This window comes from Xenia sp. Carnegie-2017, unplaced genomic scaffold (genome assembly GCF_021976095.1).
Source record: "Xenia sp. Carnegie-2017 unplaced genomic scaffold, XeniaSp_v1 HiC_scaffold_23, whole genome shotgun sequence".
NCBI lineage: Eukaryota > Metazoa > Cnidaria > Anthozoa > Malacalcyonacea > Xeniidae > Xenia > Xenia sp. Carnegie-2017.
In genome coordinates, this window is record NW_025813486.1 from 4558512 (window position 1) to 4571706 (window position 13195).

Below are 13195 nucleotides of genomic sequence, written 5' to 3' on the forward strand. Positions count from 1 at the left end.
CTCTCGTTATTCTTTGATGGAGATTGGAAAACTTTGTCTCTTCGTCATTGTGTTTATGATAAATTGCTAAATCTTCTATTGCCATATATGGTCACAAAATGTTCCAACAGAAAGATTCTGTTACAATAACTTCTTAAATGGTGAGAACACAGGAAGAAAAGAGTATTTTGGGAGCAAAAATAAGAATAGACATTCTCATTTATAAAAGATTTTGTTTTCTCCCTGCAATCGCCCCCCCTTTTACATTTTCCTTCTGAATATTTTGGTACATTCAATATCTCTTGCTGCAGGAGGAAAGCACACGAAAGAAAAACGTTATGGTAAATGTTAATCAAGACAGCACGGCACTGTGAGGGAAAATACTGCAAATTTAAATCTGGTGCTGCTTTGTTTATACGCAACCCATTGGGTCCCAAGCAAATCATTGCATCTCGAACAACTTCCGTTGAACACTCAACACAACAAGCAATATGTCCTAGATATAATTTTGTTACGTAAATGAGTTTCAAACAGGCAAGATAAGATAGGTGGAGGAAAATTTTTCTGTAATTTAATAACAAAATACCTAACTAAACTAAAGTTATACACCCGTGAAGCCAGCTAAAATTTAAAATTGAAAATGTTCAAAAATGAAGGACATATACTCTGTGCGCTCTATTAGTAACTTAGTTTCTAAATTGGCGAATGTTAAAAATCTTTCGTCCATCAAGGTATATGCTCTGTTTTGCACCACTCTCTGGATCTATCCCTCCTCATCTCCGACCTTTCTAGTCAACAATCATCTTCATGAACAATGTAGCATCTTTAATGTATTGGCGATTTTTTAAACTTTCCAATGGCATAAAAAGAGGTGATCCAGAGGCGATATTCATATCTGACTTTGGTCGCTGAAACGAGGAGCTTTGAGGATCTGAATGAAAAGCATCAATCATGTGATCACCGTTTCCTTGATCCATTAACATCATCGTGATCTTTTTTTGAAATGGCCATGCTTGAAGTGCATCGTAATCACCTAAGAATAATAATATGCAATTACATACGATCGTTAAAAGTATTTTGCACTTAAAAATGTCGACACAGTTCGGCATAGTGCTTAAGTTGAATTCCCACGTAATTTCTGAGAATTTCTAAATTTCCCTTATTAAAGTAAACGTTCTTCTCCTAAGGTTAAGTGTTCTGTCTCATATCAATGCATCTACTTATGGACGCTGTTTAATGTCAAGTGCATCTTTTCATGCTCTGACTTAAATTAACAAACATCCACAAAATTTCTCCTAAAAACCAAAGGCGTTTAGCTTCATTCACCTTCCAACACAATTTGTTTTATTAGCAATTGTTATGTAACAATTTACGTTGCTCCTTTATACTTTTCTTTTCTACTTTAAGAGCAAACTTAATGACCTGAAAGTTTATGGTTCAAATGTTGAATACTCTGTTTCAGTCAATTTGAAGATATCTAGTCTAAAATCAAAGATCACTATCTTCTGTGAAGTTAACAATCACATTGCGTTGCAGTGTTTTTTTTGAAACAACTGCCATGATAACTTTGATATATTCAAAGATACCATCAACTTCCAAACATAAAGAAGGTCATATAGACAAGCTGTGAATATTCTAGGCTAGTTTTTCCAAAAAAGAAGAAGATAGTTCGGGAAAAGAGCAAATGGCATAGATAATCAAATTGAAAGGAAAATATTCGGCTTGTGCGCATGCAGCTACCCAAAAGTCAAAAGCGGTTATTTCTTAAAAAACGCTAAGTCTGGTCACAATAAGACTATCTATAATTCAAGACAGAAGGAAATAACGATGGAGTCTTTGACTCGATCAAAAAAGGAAGTTTCCATTATGATCTGTACACAATACCAATGATGCTAGTATTTTAAGTTTATTATGTCTTGACTTTAAACATTCAAGTCCATATTCAATAAAAATAATCATTGAATAAACTCCATTCTGTTAAAAAGTAGTTCTTCGATTGAGATTATCTCAATTCACATTCCCTGATAAATTTAATTTTAACCTTAAACATATCTTTATAATGATTGAGTTCATTCTTATTATATCGTAGCGTAATTATAGAAAGTCTACCTTAGCTAAATCATAATGTCGAGAAAAAGAAACAGAAAAATATATACATCCACTACTTTCAAAGCATCAAAAATAAAACAAAGGAAAATGTCTATACCTTTCATGACAACAAAGAACAAAGATAAATGAGTTCCCTTTCCAAAACCATCACCATTCATATAGATCTTAGCACACATCTTGTAACCATATTGAGAACTGTAGAATGGTGGACTGTACAAGGCTGTTTTGATACTATTAATGGCGTCCTGTCTCTTTTTCTTGAAGTTATCTATTTTCCAAAGTAACGTACCATTGTAGCTGTGTATAGCCTGATTTGAACCTAGTGCTCGAGTACTGCGTTGCGCCTCCAGGTCCACAATCTTTACAGTGTTTCTCGCAAGTGATTCATCATTTTGATCAAAACGCTCACGAAATCGTAGTATAGTTGAGGAATTATCTCTCACTTGTCGTTCTAGAGTCGCAATCCTATCACGCATCGAGGAAACTTCTGAGGACGTCTGAGGGTTACTGTCGTTACCAGTGCGACTCTCGATGCTCTCAATCCTCCTTTCAAGACCTGTATATTTACCTTGTAACATTCCAAATTTTTCTGAGAGATTCGAACGAACAGCAGTGATTCGGTCACCCAAGTTTTGAACAGCAGTAGTAAATTCTGGACGTGGTACATAGTTACTTAACTGTGTAACAAATGCCATAACATATCGTAACAAGGCGCTGACATGATGAATTAAATTGTCATTCATATGTTGACGGATCTCTTTTCGTTTTAAAGTCTGCAAGAAAGACCAAAATCACGACTGTGCTACAACACCATATGTTTCTGGAAATTTTGTTGTTTGAAAAAGTTTAATTAAAGCACTTCATGGCCTCTTACAAGTGGAAGATTGTCGCAGATTGTTACGTTGTTTTTGACATAGAATTTTGAATAAATTCAAATGTTCTTACTTTATCATAGCTGCATCCAATGGCTTGAAATTCACATTCAGCCAGCACTTCATCACAAGTCGTCTTTTCATGATGTTCAATATCCTTCCTTGGTATCTTTTCTTCACAATACTTACAAGCCACGGGATAATTTTCACACACATTTTCCAAGTGATCCTATATGTTAAAAGGCAACAACGATTTTGTGATTAGCGTACGGTCTAATATCTTTAAAGATTTACATTGGTGGTTTCAACTGAAAGGCGACAATTATGATGTTGGAGACAAACATATTTTGATATATTTAAAAAGCATTTATTGTTGTGTTGATTGTCAGGAATGTTATAAATGCTAATTAAAATATTATAGAATTTCAGCAATTTCACTGGGCGAGAGGTACGATCTATAAGACGACATTCAATCAGAATTGCCTTGTTATGGAAATGACTTCTTCTTTTGAATATGAAGATGACTACCGCTAAAGTTGTCGAAACGTCAGTCAACAGCAACAAAAACAGTTCTTCTTAGGACTATACCAACCTGGACGAACTACATTTACAAACATGTATCTTTAACTGTATAGACAACGGTTAAATGTTATCTATTTGTTAAATATTAGGCGATTCATCTCATCTCGTTAAGTTCCTACGATCCGTTCTCGTATGTTTTGCTTACCATATATGAAGCATACGGGACATCTTCAACACAATATTCACATTTTACATTTCGATATTCACAATCATTCTTCAAATGTTCGTCAAGGAGAGAGCGAGGTAACTGAATGTTACATTGTTTATGTATACAGCTGATGATCGCATGCTCACAAACTTGAGAATGACTCTAACGAAAAAAAATTTATTTGAGTAAAGGTTGCAATTTTTGGATAATTTGCTCAGCTCAACTCACTTTCAACTCGTCATAGTTGCCAAACCAATCGCACTTGTCAGAGGGACAATGTAAAAGAATCATTTTCAACTCACGTTTTGTGAAAGCATCTGGGAAAATCTATGTTTTTTAAAAATTTCAACGGTTGGTGGATGTTGGTATTTTAACTCACGCAGATGAAGCAGATTTAAGAATGATTTTCTACGCAATTACATTTAGCCAAATGAAGTTATTTGTTTAAGTCTTTCCGCAGAAACTATTAATAATATATGTGTATGGAATTTTCTTTCCACGTACTTTGTTCTTGGTTAATTTTTCTTGATCGTCGGGACATTTTGGATTTGGACCTCTAAACATTGAATACTCATGAAATTTACGACTATTTTAATAAATATGAAATTGAGGTTAGGTAAACAGACAATTAACTTTCTCACCATTTAGCCACAATGATAAATGGCAGATTGGAATTTGTGATACAACATTGAGACATAAGATTGAAAAATTGAGATATGTTATTCAACATTGGGATATGTGATACAATATTGGGATATTTGATACAACATTGGGATATGTGATATAACATTGAGATATGTGATTAAACATTGGGATATGTGATACAACATTGGGATATGTGATACAACATTGGGCTATGTGATATAACATTGGGATATGTGATACAACATTGGGATATGTGATACAACATTGGGATATGTGATTCAACATTGGGATATGTGATACAATATTGGGTTGTGTGATTCAACATTGCGATATGTGATAAAACATGGGCATAGGTAACACGCACTGCTTTGAGATATGTGATATTACATTACGCAATATTGTGATTATAACATTCTAGCAATACCTGTCAAATGTTGTCAATTGATCAAGAATTCTACCGTGAACTATCGAATAAACGCCCGGGAGGGTAAATAAATAACAGGGGCAAAACTTGAACGTTAAATAAGGAGAGAATATTCATACATTGAGATCTGTCTTGCTGATTTCTTTTGAAATTATAAACGCTAACAAACCAAATAATTCAAGCAGTGCTAAATATATGAATACCCCCAATTTACATTCTAGTTTCGCCCCTTGGATATAGCGTCTATTATAGACAGGAAGATAACTTAGTGAGGCGTCTAATAAAAACTCACGTCTCAAGAAAGGCTTTTATTAGATAATAGTCGTATATTTGATAGAGAGAGTCGCGACTATTTTATCATTGTCACACATTGTCAAAACAACGTGTTAAGGTTTAGACGAAAATTTTATCTTACTCTAGAATAATGTCAATACAAGATTGACAAAACAAATGTCCACACGAAGTCTGCATTGGATTGATGAGAAGTTGATGACAGTAAGTACATATAAACTTTTTGTTGATTTTTTCCCGGTCTTTATCACGGATCTTTGTTCCTGGCATCTTCAATGACGTCGATTCTTTCCAAATAACTGAATAAAAAAAATCAATACTAATAAGCCCTAGCATAACTAAAGAATAAGTTGCTGTTCTTTATAAAAGTATAACAAATTTGTGACCACATGCATGTCCTAATTCTGTTTCAGGGATAGGGAGAAGGAACAATTTTGCTCGGTACCGCTGTATATCCTACACACAGAAAGCAACAGAGGGCGTTACAAGAAAGGCTTGCACAAGCAACTTTCTTGAAGCATTAAGGCCCGTTTATAGATTATTGTACGAAGTACTTTCTAATGGAATCTAATATTCTTTTAAGTGCAAGATCGTATTAAAATTATGAATGCATTTCATTCAAAAGAAATGAAAATACGTAGCTACAAGACTTTTTAGCTAATACTGCTTTTGAATTTGTCCTAACGAATTCAATACCAAACTCATACATGCATTTCTACAGTTATGCATCATGACAATTACGATAGTCTGAATGTTCATGGAATGGCTAAATGATATGATAAACGCAAGCCAGTCTCACCGGAAATGCGGAAATATTCAAGCTTTTTCGCTCACTCTGTAGTCTACACGTATATTTATTAATAAATAGTGCAGCTATATAAAGGTTTTTATTTCTGCATGTAATCCACCGTTTGTTTTTCCCATTAATCTGCCATATCGTAGCTAAATTTAATTTCTAAAGCATCTTCGTCGTGATGACACCTGCAATAAATATATGTGCATCTTTAGAATTTCTGCTCTCTACGCTCAAAGATATTCTTGTCTGAATGCAAATCTTGTCTATTTATACTTACATCCCAAAGTTAGCAATCCGACAACACGAAATCACGAAAGCCATATCCAAATACGGTAAAGTGAAGAGAAAATTGAAATAAAAATGAAAGTGTAAATTAATTATTATTAGCAATTTTGCGAAATTGAATACAAGCAATACTAAGTAATTTTATATTGCTTCCTAGAATTGAGTATGTTAATTAAGATGCCCTTCTAAAAGGTCGCCGAGGGTCACAACAAAGTTGAAAATTCGACGTAAGGCCAAGTTCATTAAACCGTAAAATCATGATAATTTCGAAACCAAAGGAAAAAAGTACAGTAAACATCGGAAAAAACCATGCTAGAACTCACGGCAAAACCACCCTCATCACATGGCGGAAGTAAAACACACACAGGTTCAGTGTTGCCAATTGTACGGGAAATCCCCTATAGTCGAGAGATTAAGTAGTTTGTAGGTGGTAGGGGAAACCTAGTTCTGAAACATACGGGGAAAACTGTAAAATGTAGGGATATTGTTAGGGGAAAGAAAATATTTTAAAAATTAGTCCTATTTTTGCCCAAAATATTCTTTTCTTGCTGTGTTCTCACCATTTAAGAAGTGATTATATGTAACAGAGTCTTTCTCTTGGCACATTTTGGCAATAAAATATTAGCAATTTAGCATAAACCCAGTGTGTCATTTACGTCACTTGTATGCCATTAAATCCTACGCCAAATTACTATTTTTGTCGTCCAGATGCTTTTAGTTTTCAATATAATCTACTTTTGTATTCATTTTTAAAAACAGATTAAAAATTGAATGGTCCGACCCAATGTAGGTATATAATAGGGGGGTATGTTGTTGTGTAGGGGAAAAGTAGGAGAAAACAAGGAAAATAGTCGTAGGGGGAAGTAAATGGAAAATAAAGTTTTGGTAGGTGAAATGTGCATACACAGAGTGGCAGCACTGTAGCGGATGTGAAACACATGGCTAAAGAAAAAGCCAGTTTTGTTTATGGAAGTGAAAGAAAAAATACTTATATACATTTCCTGAAATGTATTTTTTAAATTTGTTAAAACTGCAAAAATTTATAAAATATAATTACTTATAAATGAAATTTAATAATTTCGTTTGTCCCTAACTATATTTACTTCGTAAAGGACCTTGTAAAACATTTGTAGAAATACCTAGTTGCAAGGGCTTTTCTAACTATGCTTTGTTGCTTTTAGCGAAAAACTAAGTATATTGCTATTAACAAAGCAAAGGAATAGTTGATCTCCTTTTAATTTTTTCTTCAAACAACTTTTGGTTCATTCATAAGTACATTGATATATAGAAAATTATCAATTGTCTACGATTTTCTATGGAAAACATTTTGGCACATGCATGGTGAACTGGCTGTAAAGCTTGCAGAGAGCAATATACTCGCCGTGAGGAGGTGAAAATCAAGTGATATAATCGTTGCACCGTTGCTTGACGGGTAACAAAATTTTATGAAACCTTCGTGTAAACATCTGCACAGCTGAAATATTATATTTTACCAGAAGTATAAATCTATTAAATATAAATTATCACTTATAACATCACAACAGAATTAATTCAGCAAAACTATTATTCAATGAGCTCAGCTTCCATTGAATTCCGTGTACTTCTTGGTACTCTATCACATCCATTCATTATGGCGAAAATCATCTGGTCATTTTTCGTGCTTAAAACTTTGTTAAACTTAAGAACGCGAGAGGTTATGTATCCATGGCTTTTGAAGGTGAAAATAAAAAATATTTAGAGAAAATGAAAAAATATTAAAAAATATATTACAATTATGCTTCAAAAGTTGAAGGAGAACTGAGTTTGAAGTTAAGGTTATAACAATTTCTATAGGTTGCTTAGAAAGTGAAATGAAAAAATTTAAAAAAGACATACAGGAATTGTTTGATAAAAAGGAAGCTGAAGTAAGCAGTTAAGAAATGCAGAAATTATTGTTGTCGGAAAGTGAGGAAAACATTATCAGGAATAACAAGCGGAATGATTATTTGTAAACAATTAACTACTAAAGTTTGTTCGTTGATAAATATCCTCAAATATGCTGAAGAGAAACATCTGGCAATTATTATATAAAATTTGTTAATAGAACGAAAAACAGCAATAAAGAAAAGTTTACTCTATATTTGATAACATTATCTTCAATTGCAAATCTCTTTCTTGAAGGTAATAAATAATCGGCCAACTGATTATATTAAACAGCAATTTTTTTATATATAAAAATTTTAGTATATTTTATTGGTTCCTTTAACTTTCATTGTGAAAATATTTAGAACAAAACTGATATGAAGTTACAACAATATTTTCAAATTCAGAAAGAATTCAGACCTTAATCATATTTTATCTATACAACATAAACTGCAATATATTTTTCACACAATGAATGACACAAGTTTCTCCTTATATTTTGGTTAAATTTTGCCTTTTAAAATTGTTTAATTTGGCTCAATGTTTCATTAATTTTATCATTACAAAAAGGGGAAAAAATAAATACGTAATCCCACTTTGAATATAACCCTAAACCATCCATGATAAAAACCCAAGCCACTCAAAAGAAAATACCCCATTCGTTTCTATTTTGACGATATTCACATTTAAATGCTCGAAATGTTTCTTCACAGGACAAAATAAATACGTGAAATTGCTCTCAACATGCTGACTGAACATGCAGGCAACTTTCTAGACTCAACTTGTTCAGAGCATTTGCACACCCGGCTGAGAAGTGTTGAGTGGCATTAAACGGTGTTGAGTGCTGTTGAGAGAAATTTAAATCTCCTCAAACTTTCCACTCAACAACTGTCAACATTTTCTTTGTCGTGTAGTCACCAGAGCGTAGCTCAGCATTATTTTGTGCGTTTGAACAGCACACTCAACAATTTTGAGCTGAAACATGTGCGCTGTGCTGCTTCTACTTTTGGGAATATGGTCTCAGAAAAGATAGAAATTGAATTTTCAGCAAATCGCTGAGCCAAGTAAGAAATTATACGGACACAGTTGTAAGGTGTAATGGAATATTTTACTTCGTGATCTGACGTTTATCATTTTAAGGCTTAAAATGTTGAGCCATGTTAAGTGCGTTTTCAAACAATTCGCTTTAACATCACTCAACAACTGCTAACTTTAAGGGTAATTTTTACCCCCCAACATTTATATTGCACACGCTAGACAATAATGAGTCAGCAATAGCAGATTATTAACTACGGGGCCAGTATACGCTAAGACAAAGTTCTGGACCTTTAAGTCCAGTTTTCTTTGCTATTGCGTTTTATGTTTGTAACCCAACACGGTGAAAAATGTGGAAAATTTTATTCATAAGTTCTAACGAAATTTTCAAATCATTGACATGGTCATTGATGACATTGCGCATTCTGAGCATCGCCCATTTGAACAGTAAATAGCCCTAAAGCCATTTTTACTCTGCATTTAATTGCTCGTAAAGTTTTCAAAAGCATAAATGATCTAAGTTTTACACATTTAGATAGCCCTGAATAGCAAAAACTTCCAAATCCTAATAATGTCTAGATACAACGGACCTCTCGAAAGCCCGGGCCTGTAGGCTTAAACCTTCTTAGCCTACTGGATACTCCGCCCCTGAATGAGTGCCTGTTCAAGCATCAAGTTGAGAGGCGTTTGTGATTAACTTAAAATTTCCTTTGAATAAATGAAGTCTGTTTACACTATGTAACAGCTGGTAAATGGGAAAAAACTCTCACATCAATTTCAAATAAGTATACTTCATGTGCGTGGTATTATGCATGTCAGAATTTTGATCACTTACAAAACTTCCATCACAATTACAGTCAAACATGTATTAAGTTGCACTCTGTAAAGTCCCAAATTTAATCTCATGTATAGCTAATTTGTAAAAATGAGACCTCTATCAAGCAGACTCTATTAAGTGGACATTAATTTGTTCCACCAGGTGCCCTCTTAATACAGGCTTAGCTGTAACAAGCTTCAAATTTCCGACCTGATTAGTCAACGATGAGCTTGATAAACAGAGTATCTTTAATATACTGACAATTTTTTAAACTCTCCAATGGCATGAAGAGAGGTGATCCAGAAGCGATATTCATATCGGACTTTAGTCGTTGTAATAAAGAACTTTGATGATCTGAATGAAAAGCATCAATCATGTGACACCATTTCCTTGATCTATTAATATCATTGTGATCTTTTTTGAAATGGCCATGTTTCTAGAGCATCGTAATCACCTAGGGAAAAATAACTTAAATATAACTTGTTTTCAATTAAGTTTTCTTTGTAGAATCTTCAAAAATTATTCATGATTCCACTTGAATACACTCGACAAAACCATCAAAACAAATAAACCAACAAGGCAAAAAAATTCTCTAAATAAAATAACTCTTAAAAATACCATTTATTTCATATAATCATTTAATTGTTATTCTCAAAGAAAAAAATTGACGATTGTAGTTACCTTTCATGACAACAAAAAACAAGGATAAATGAGTTCCCTTTCCAAAACCATCACCATTCATATAGATCTTAGCACACATCTTGTAACCATATTGAGAACTATAAAATGGTGGACTGTACAAGGCTGTTTTGATACCATTAATTGCGTCCTGTCTTTTCTTGCTGACGTTATCTATTTTCCAAAGTAACGTACCATTGTAACTGTGTATGGCTTAATTTGACCCCAGTGCACGAGCACCACCCTGCGCCTCTAGATCTGCAATTCTCATCGTGTTTCGCCGAAAAGATGTTTCGGTCTGATGTAATCGCTCGCAAAAAAGTTGTACAGAAAAGAAACGATGTCTTAATTTTGGATCAACATTTTCACTACTGTAGCTGTGTATGGCTTTATTTGACCCTTGTGTACGCACACCACGTTGACCCTCGTGTTACTTGTGTACGCACACCACGTTGCGCTTCGAGATCCGTAATTCTCATAGTGTTTCTCGACAGTGACTGACCAATTTGATCAAAACGCTCGCGAAATCGTAGAATAGTTGAGGAAATATCTCTCACTTGTCGCTCGAGGATAGCAATTCTTTCGTGCATCATGGAAACCTCAGTGTTATTATCATTGCTACCACCCCCATTCTCATGATTCTCAGTTCTCCTTTCAAGACCTGTAAGTTTACCCACTAACATCACAAACTTTTCTGAAAGATTAGCACGAACAGCAGTAACTTTAACAGCCTTGTTTTGAACACGTCCACAGTTTACTACACAGCCTAGTAGGGGGTATATGACACCACATCAGGATAAATGTTCCACATAGTGATATGTGACACAACATCAGGATAAATGTCTTACATAGGGATATGTGACACTACATAGAGATATATGACACCACATCGGGATATGTGACACTACATAGGGATATGTGCCACCACATCAGGATAAATGCTCCACATAGAGATATGTGACGCATTATTGTGTTACTTATACGAGTTTGTCGATGTCGTCGCCCGTGTCTGATGTCTTGTGTTTCGATGAACTTTTATGTGTCACTTAAACAAGTTTTTTAGTTAACTTCAACAATTACATAAGTTGTTGTTCCTATTCCAAGGAACGCAACAGTTTGTAGCAAAATACAACTCTTGCTTATCATTTAGAAAAAAATTTCCTTACCCAAGAAGAATATCGATACAAGATTTACAAAACAAATGTCCACACATTGTTTGCATTGGATTGACAAGAAGTAAGTGACAGTAAGTACATATATATTTTGTGTCGATTTTTTGTAGGTTTTCATTACGGATCTTTATACCAGGCATCTTGATTAACTACAAATCTCTTCAATCTGCAGTTATAAACAAATCATTATCAATCAATATCACTAGAAACTGTAGTTGAACCTTACGAGGTTACACATTGTTAAGCGATTATGTGGTATTGTCCGGAAAATTTCATAATATAAATACTATTTAAGGGATCTTTATTGAACAATAACCACTATTTAGTAGACGCAACCTTGTTTTCCAAGGTCCCAAACTAAATTTTTTATTATTTTAAAACTGTATTGATCGGTTATGTAAAATAACGAGCAACATATTACACATATATAATTAAAATGCATAAATTGATATATAATTAAAACTTTGTTCGGAAACATTTCAACGTCTTTACGTTTGAGCCTTCAGGAACAACAAACAAAAAATCACGTTTGTGTTTCATCAGAAAGTTTAAGACCGATATCGGGCTGTCGAACTTGTACAAAGCTGGGAAATCCCCGCTAAAATGTATACATCCGCTGTACATGAATTAAAGCAGGTACACTAATCGATCTTGCACTATTTGTAAAATCATAAAGAAATTTTTGCTCATTGTCTCGTTTATTTTTATCTAAATTAAACCAAATTTAATGACTTCTTCCTTTACCAATGTGAAAATAACCTTAACAAATTTATGACTACAGGTAAAAACGAATTGTCCAAGCGGAAATTATATTAAGATTTTGCAAATCAGCAGAATTACTCGATTGCTATTTATGAAAACTCCATAATTTATAAATAAAAAGCATTTTCTCTTAAAAAACCTTTAGAATTTTCAGAAGCAGTCGTTCTAGTAAAAAGATAGTTTACCACTAAAGACTGCAGCCCGTTTTCATAAGATTAAAACAAAAGGATAAGTTCTGAAGGCATCCTTACTTTCACATGCTGCAATACGCACTTGTTTAAATCATTTTTTGCTCACCATTTATATCTTTACCATCTCAAATCCCATTTATTTTTTTGATACGTTAAAAAGTGTATGCGTTGACTCTACTGCGTCTATTAACATTTGCACAAAGTTTTATGTTGCAAACGTTTTATATAATTTAGCGGAAGAGAATTTTCGGGGGTTCCCCACATATTTACAATATCAATGAAGTAAGCATTATTTAGTTTAAACGTTTCGACATGTGTTATCAGGCTTAAGGTGTACAATTTACTAAGTTGCAGTTTTATCTACGTATGTGGACATATAGAGTATAGAGAAATCACGAATTCATTTTTGAAACATATTCACACTGATTAAACTATCCTTACCTTAATTGATTTCTTCATCATTTTGAGACGTTTTACTGATTTTTACATCTACCACTGACTTCAGTG

At 33.7% G+C, this 13195-nt stretch overlaps 1 protein-coding gene across 1 annotated transcript; it reads right to left on the minus strand.

Annotated features, from left to right (window-relative positions):
* Nucleotides 1–767: 767 nt before the first annotated feature.
* On the minus strand, nt 768–5320 carry LOC124448244 (TNF receptor-associated factor 3-like). The gene is made up of 7 exons (XM_046999240.1): nt 5175–5320; nt 4195–4246; nt 3919–4017; nt 3688–3852; nt 3034–3189; nt 2186–2861; nt 768–1012 (listed from the first exon to the last, which is right to left on the minus strand). The coding sequence occupies exons 1-7, from the start codon at nt 5318–5320 to the stop codon at nt 768–770; spliced, it is 1539 nt and encodes a 512-aa protein (XP_046855196.1).
* Between the last annotated feature and the right edge of the window lie 7875 nt (nt 5321–13195).

Excerpts from the sequence above, each read along its gene's own strand:
- LOC124448244 (XM_046999240.1), bottom strand. The coding sequence starts at position 5,320 with ATGCCAGGAACAAAGATCCGTGATAAAGACCGGGAAAAAATCAACAAA. Across the intron at positions 4,018-4,194 it reads AAAAATTAACCAAGAACAAA|ATTTTCCCAGATGCTTTCAC; the intron begins GTACGTGGAAAG and ends TAAAAAACATAG. Across the intron at positions 3,190-3,687 it reads TCCCGTATGCTTCATATATG|GATCACTTGGAAAATGTGTG; the intron begins GTAAGCAAAACA and ends TTTAACATATAG.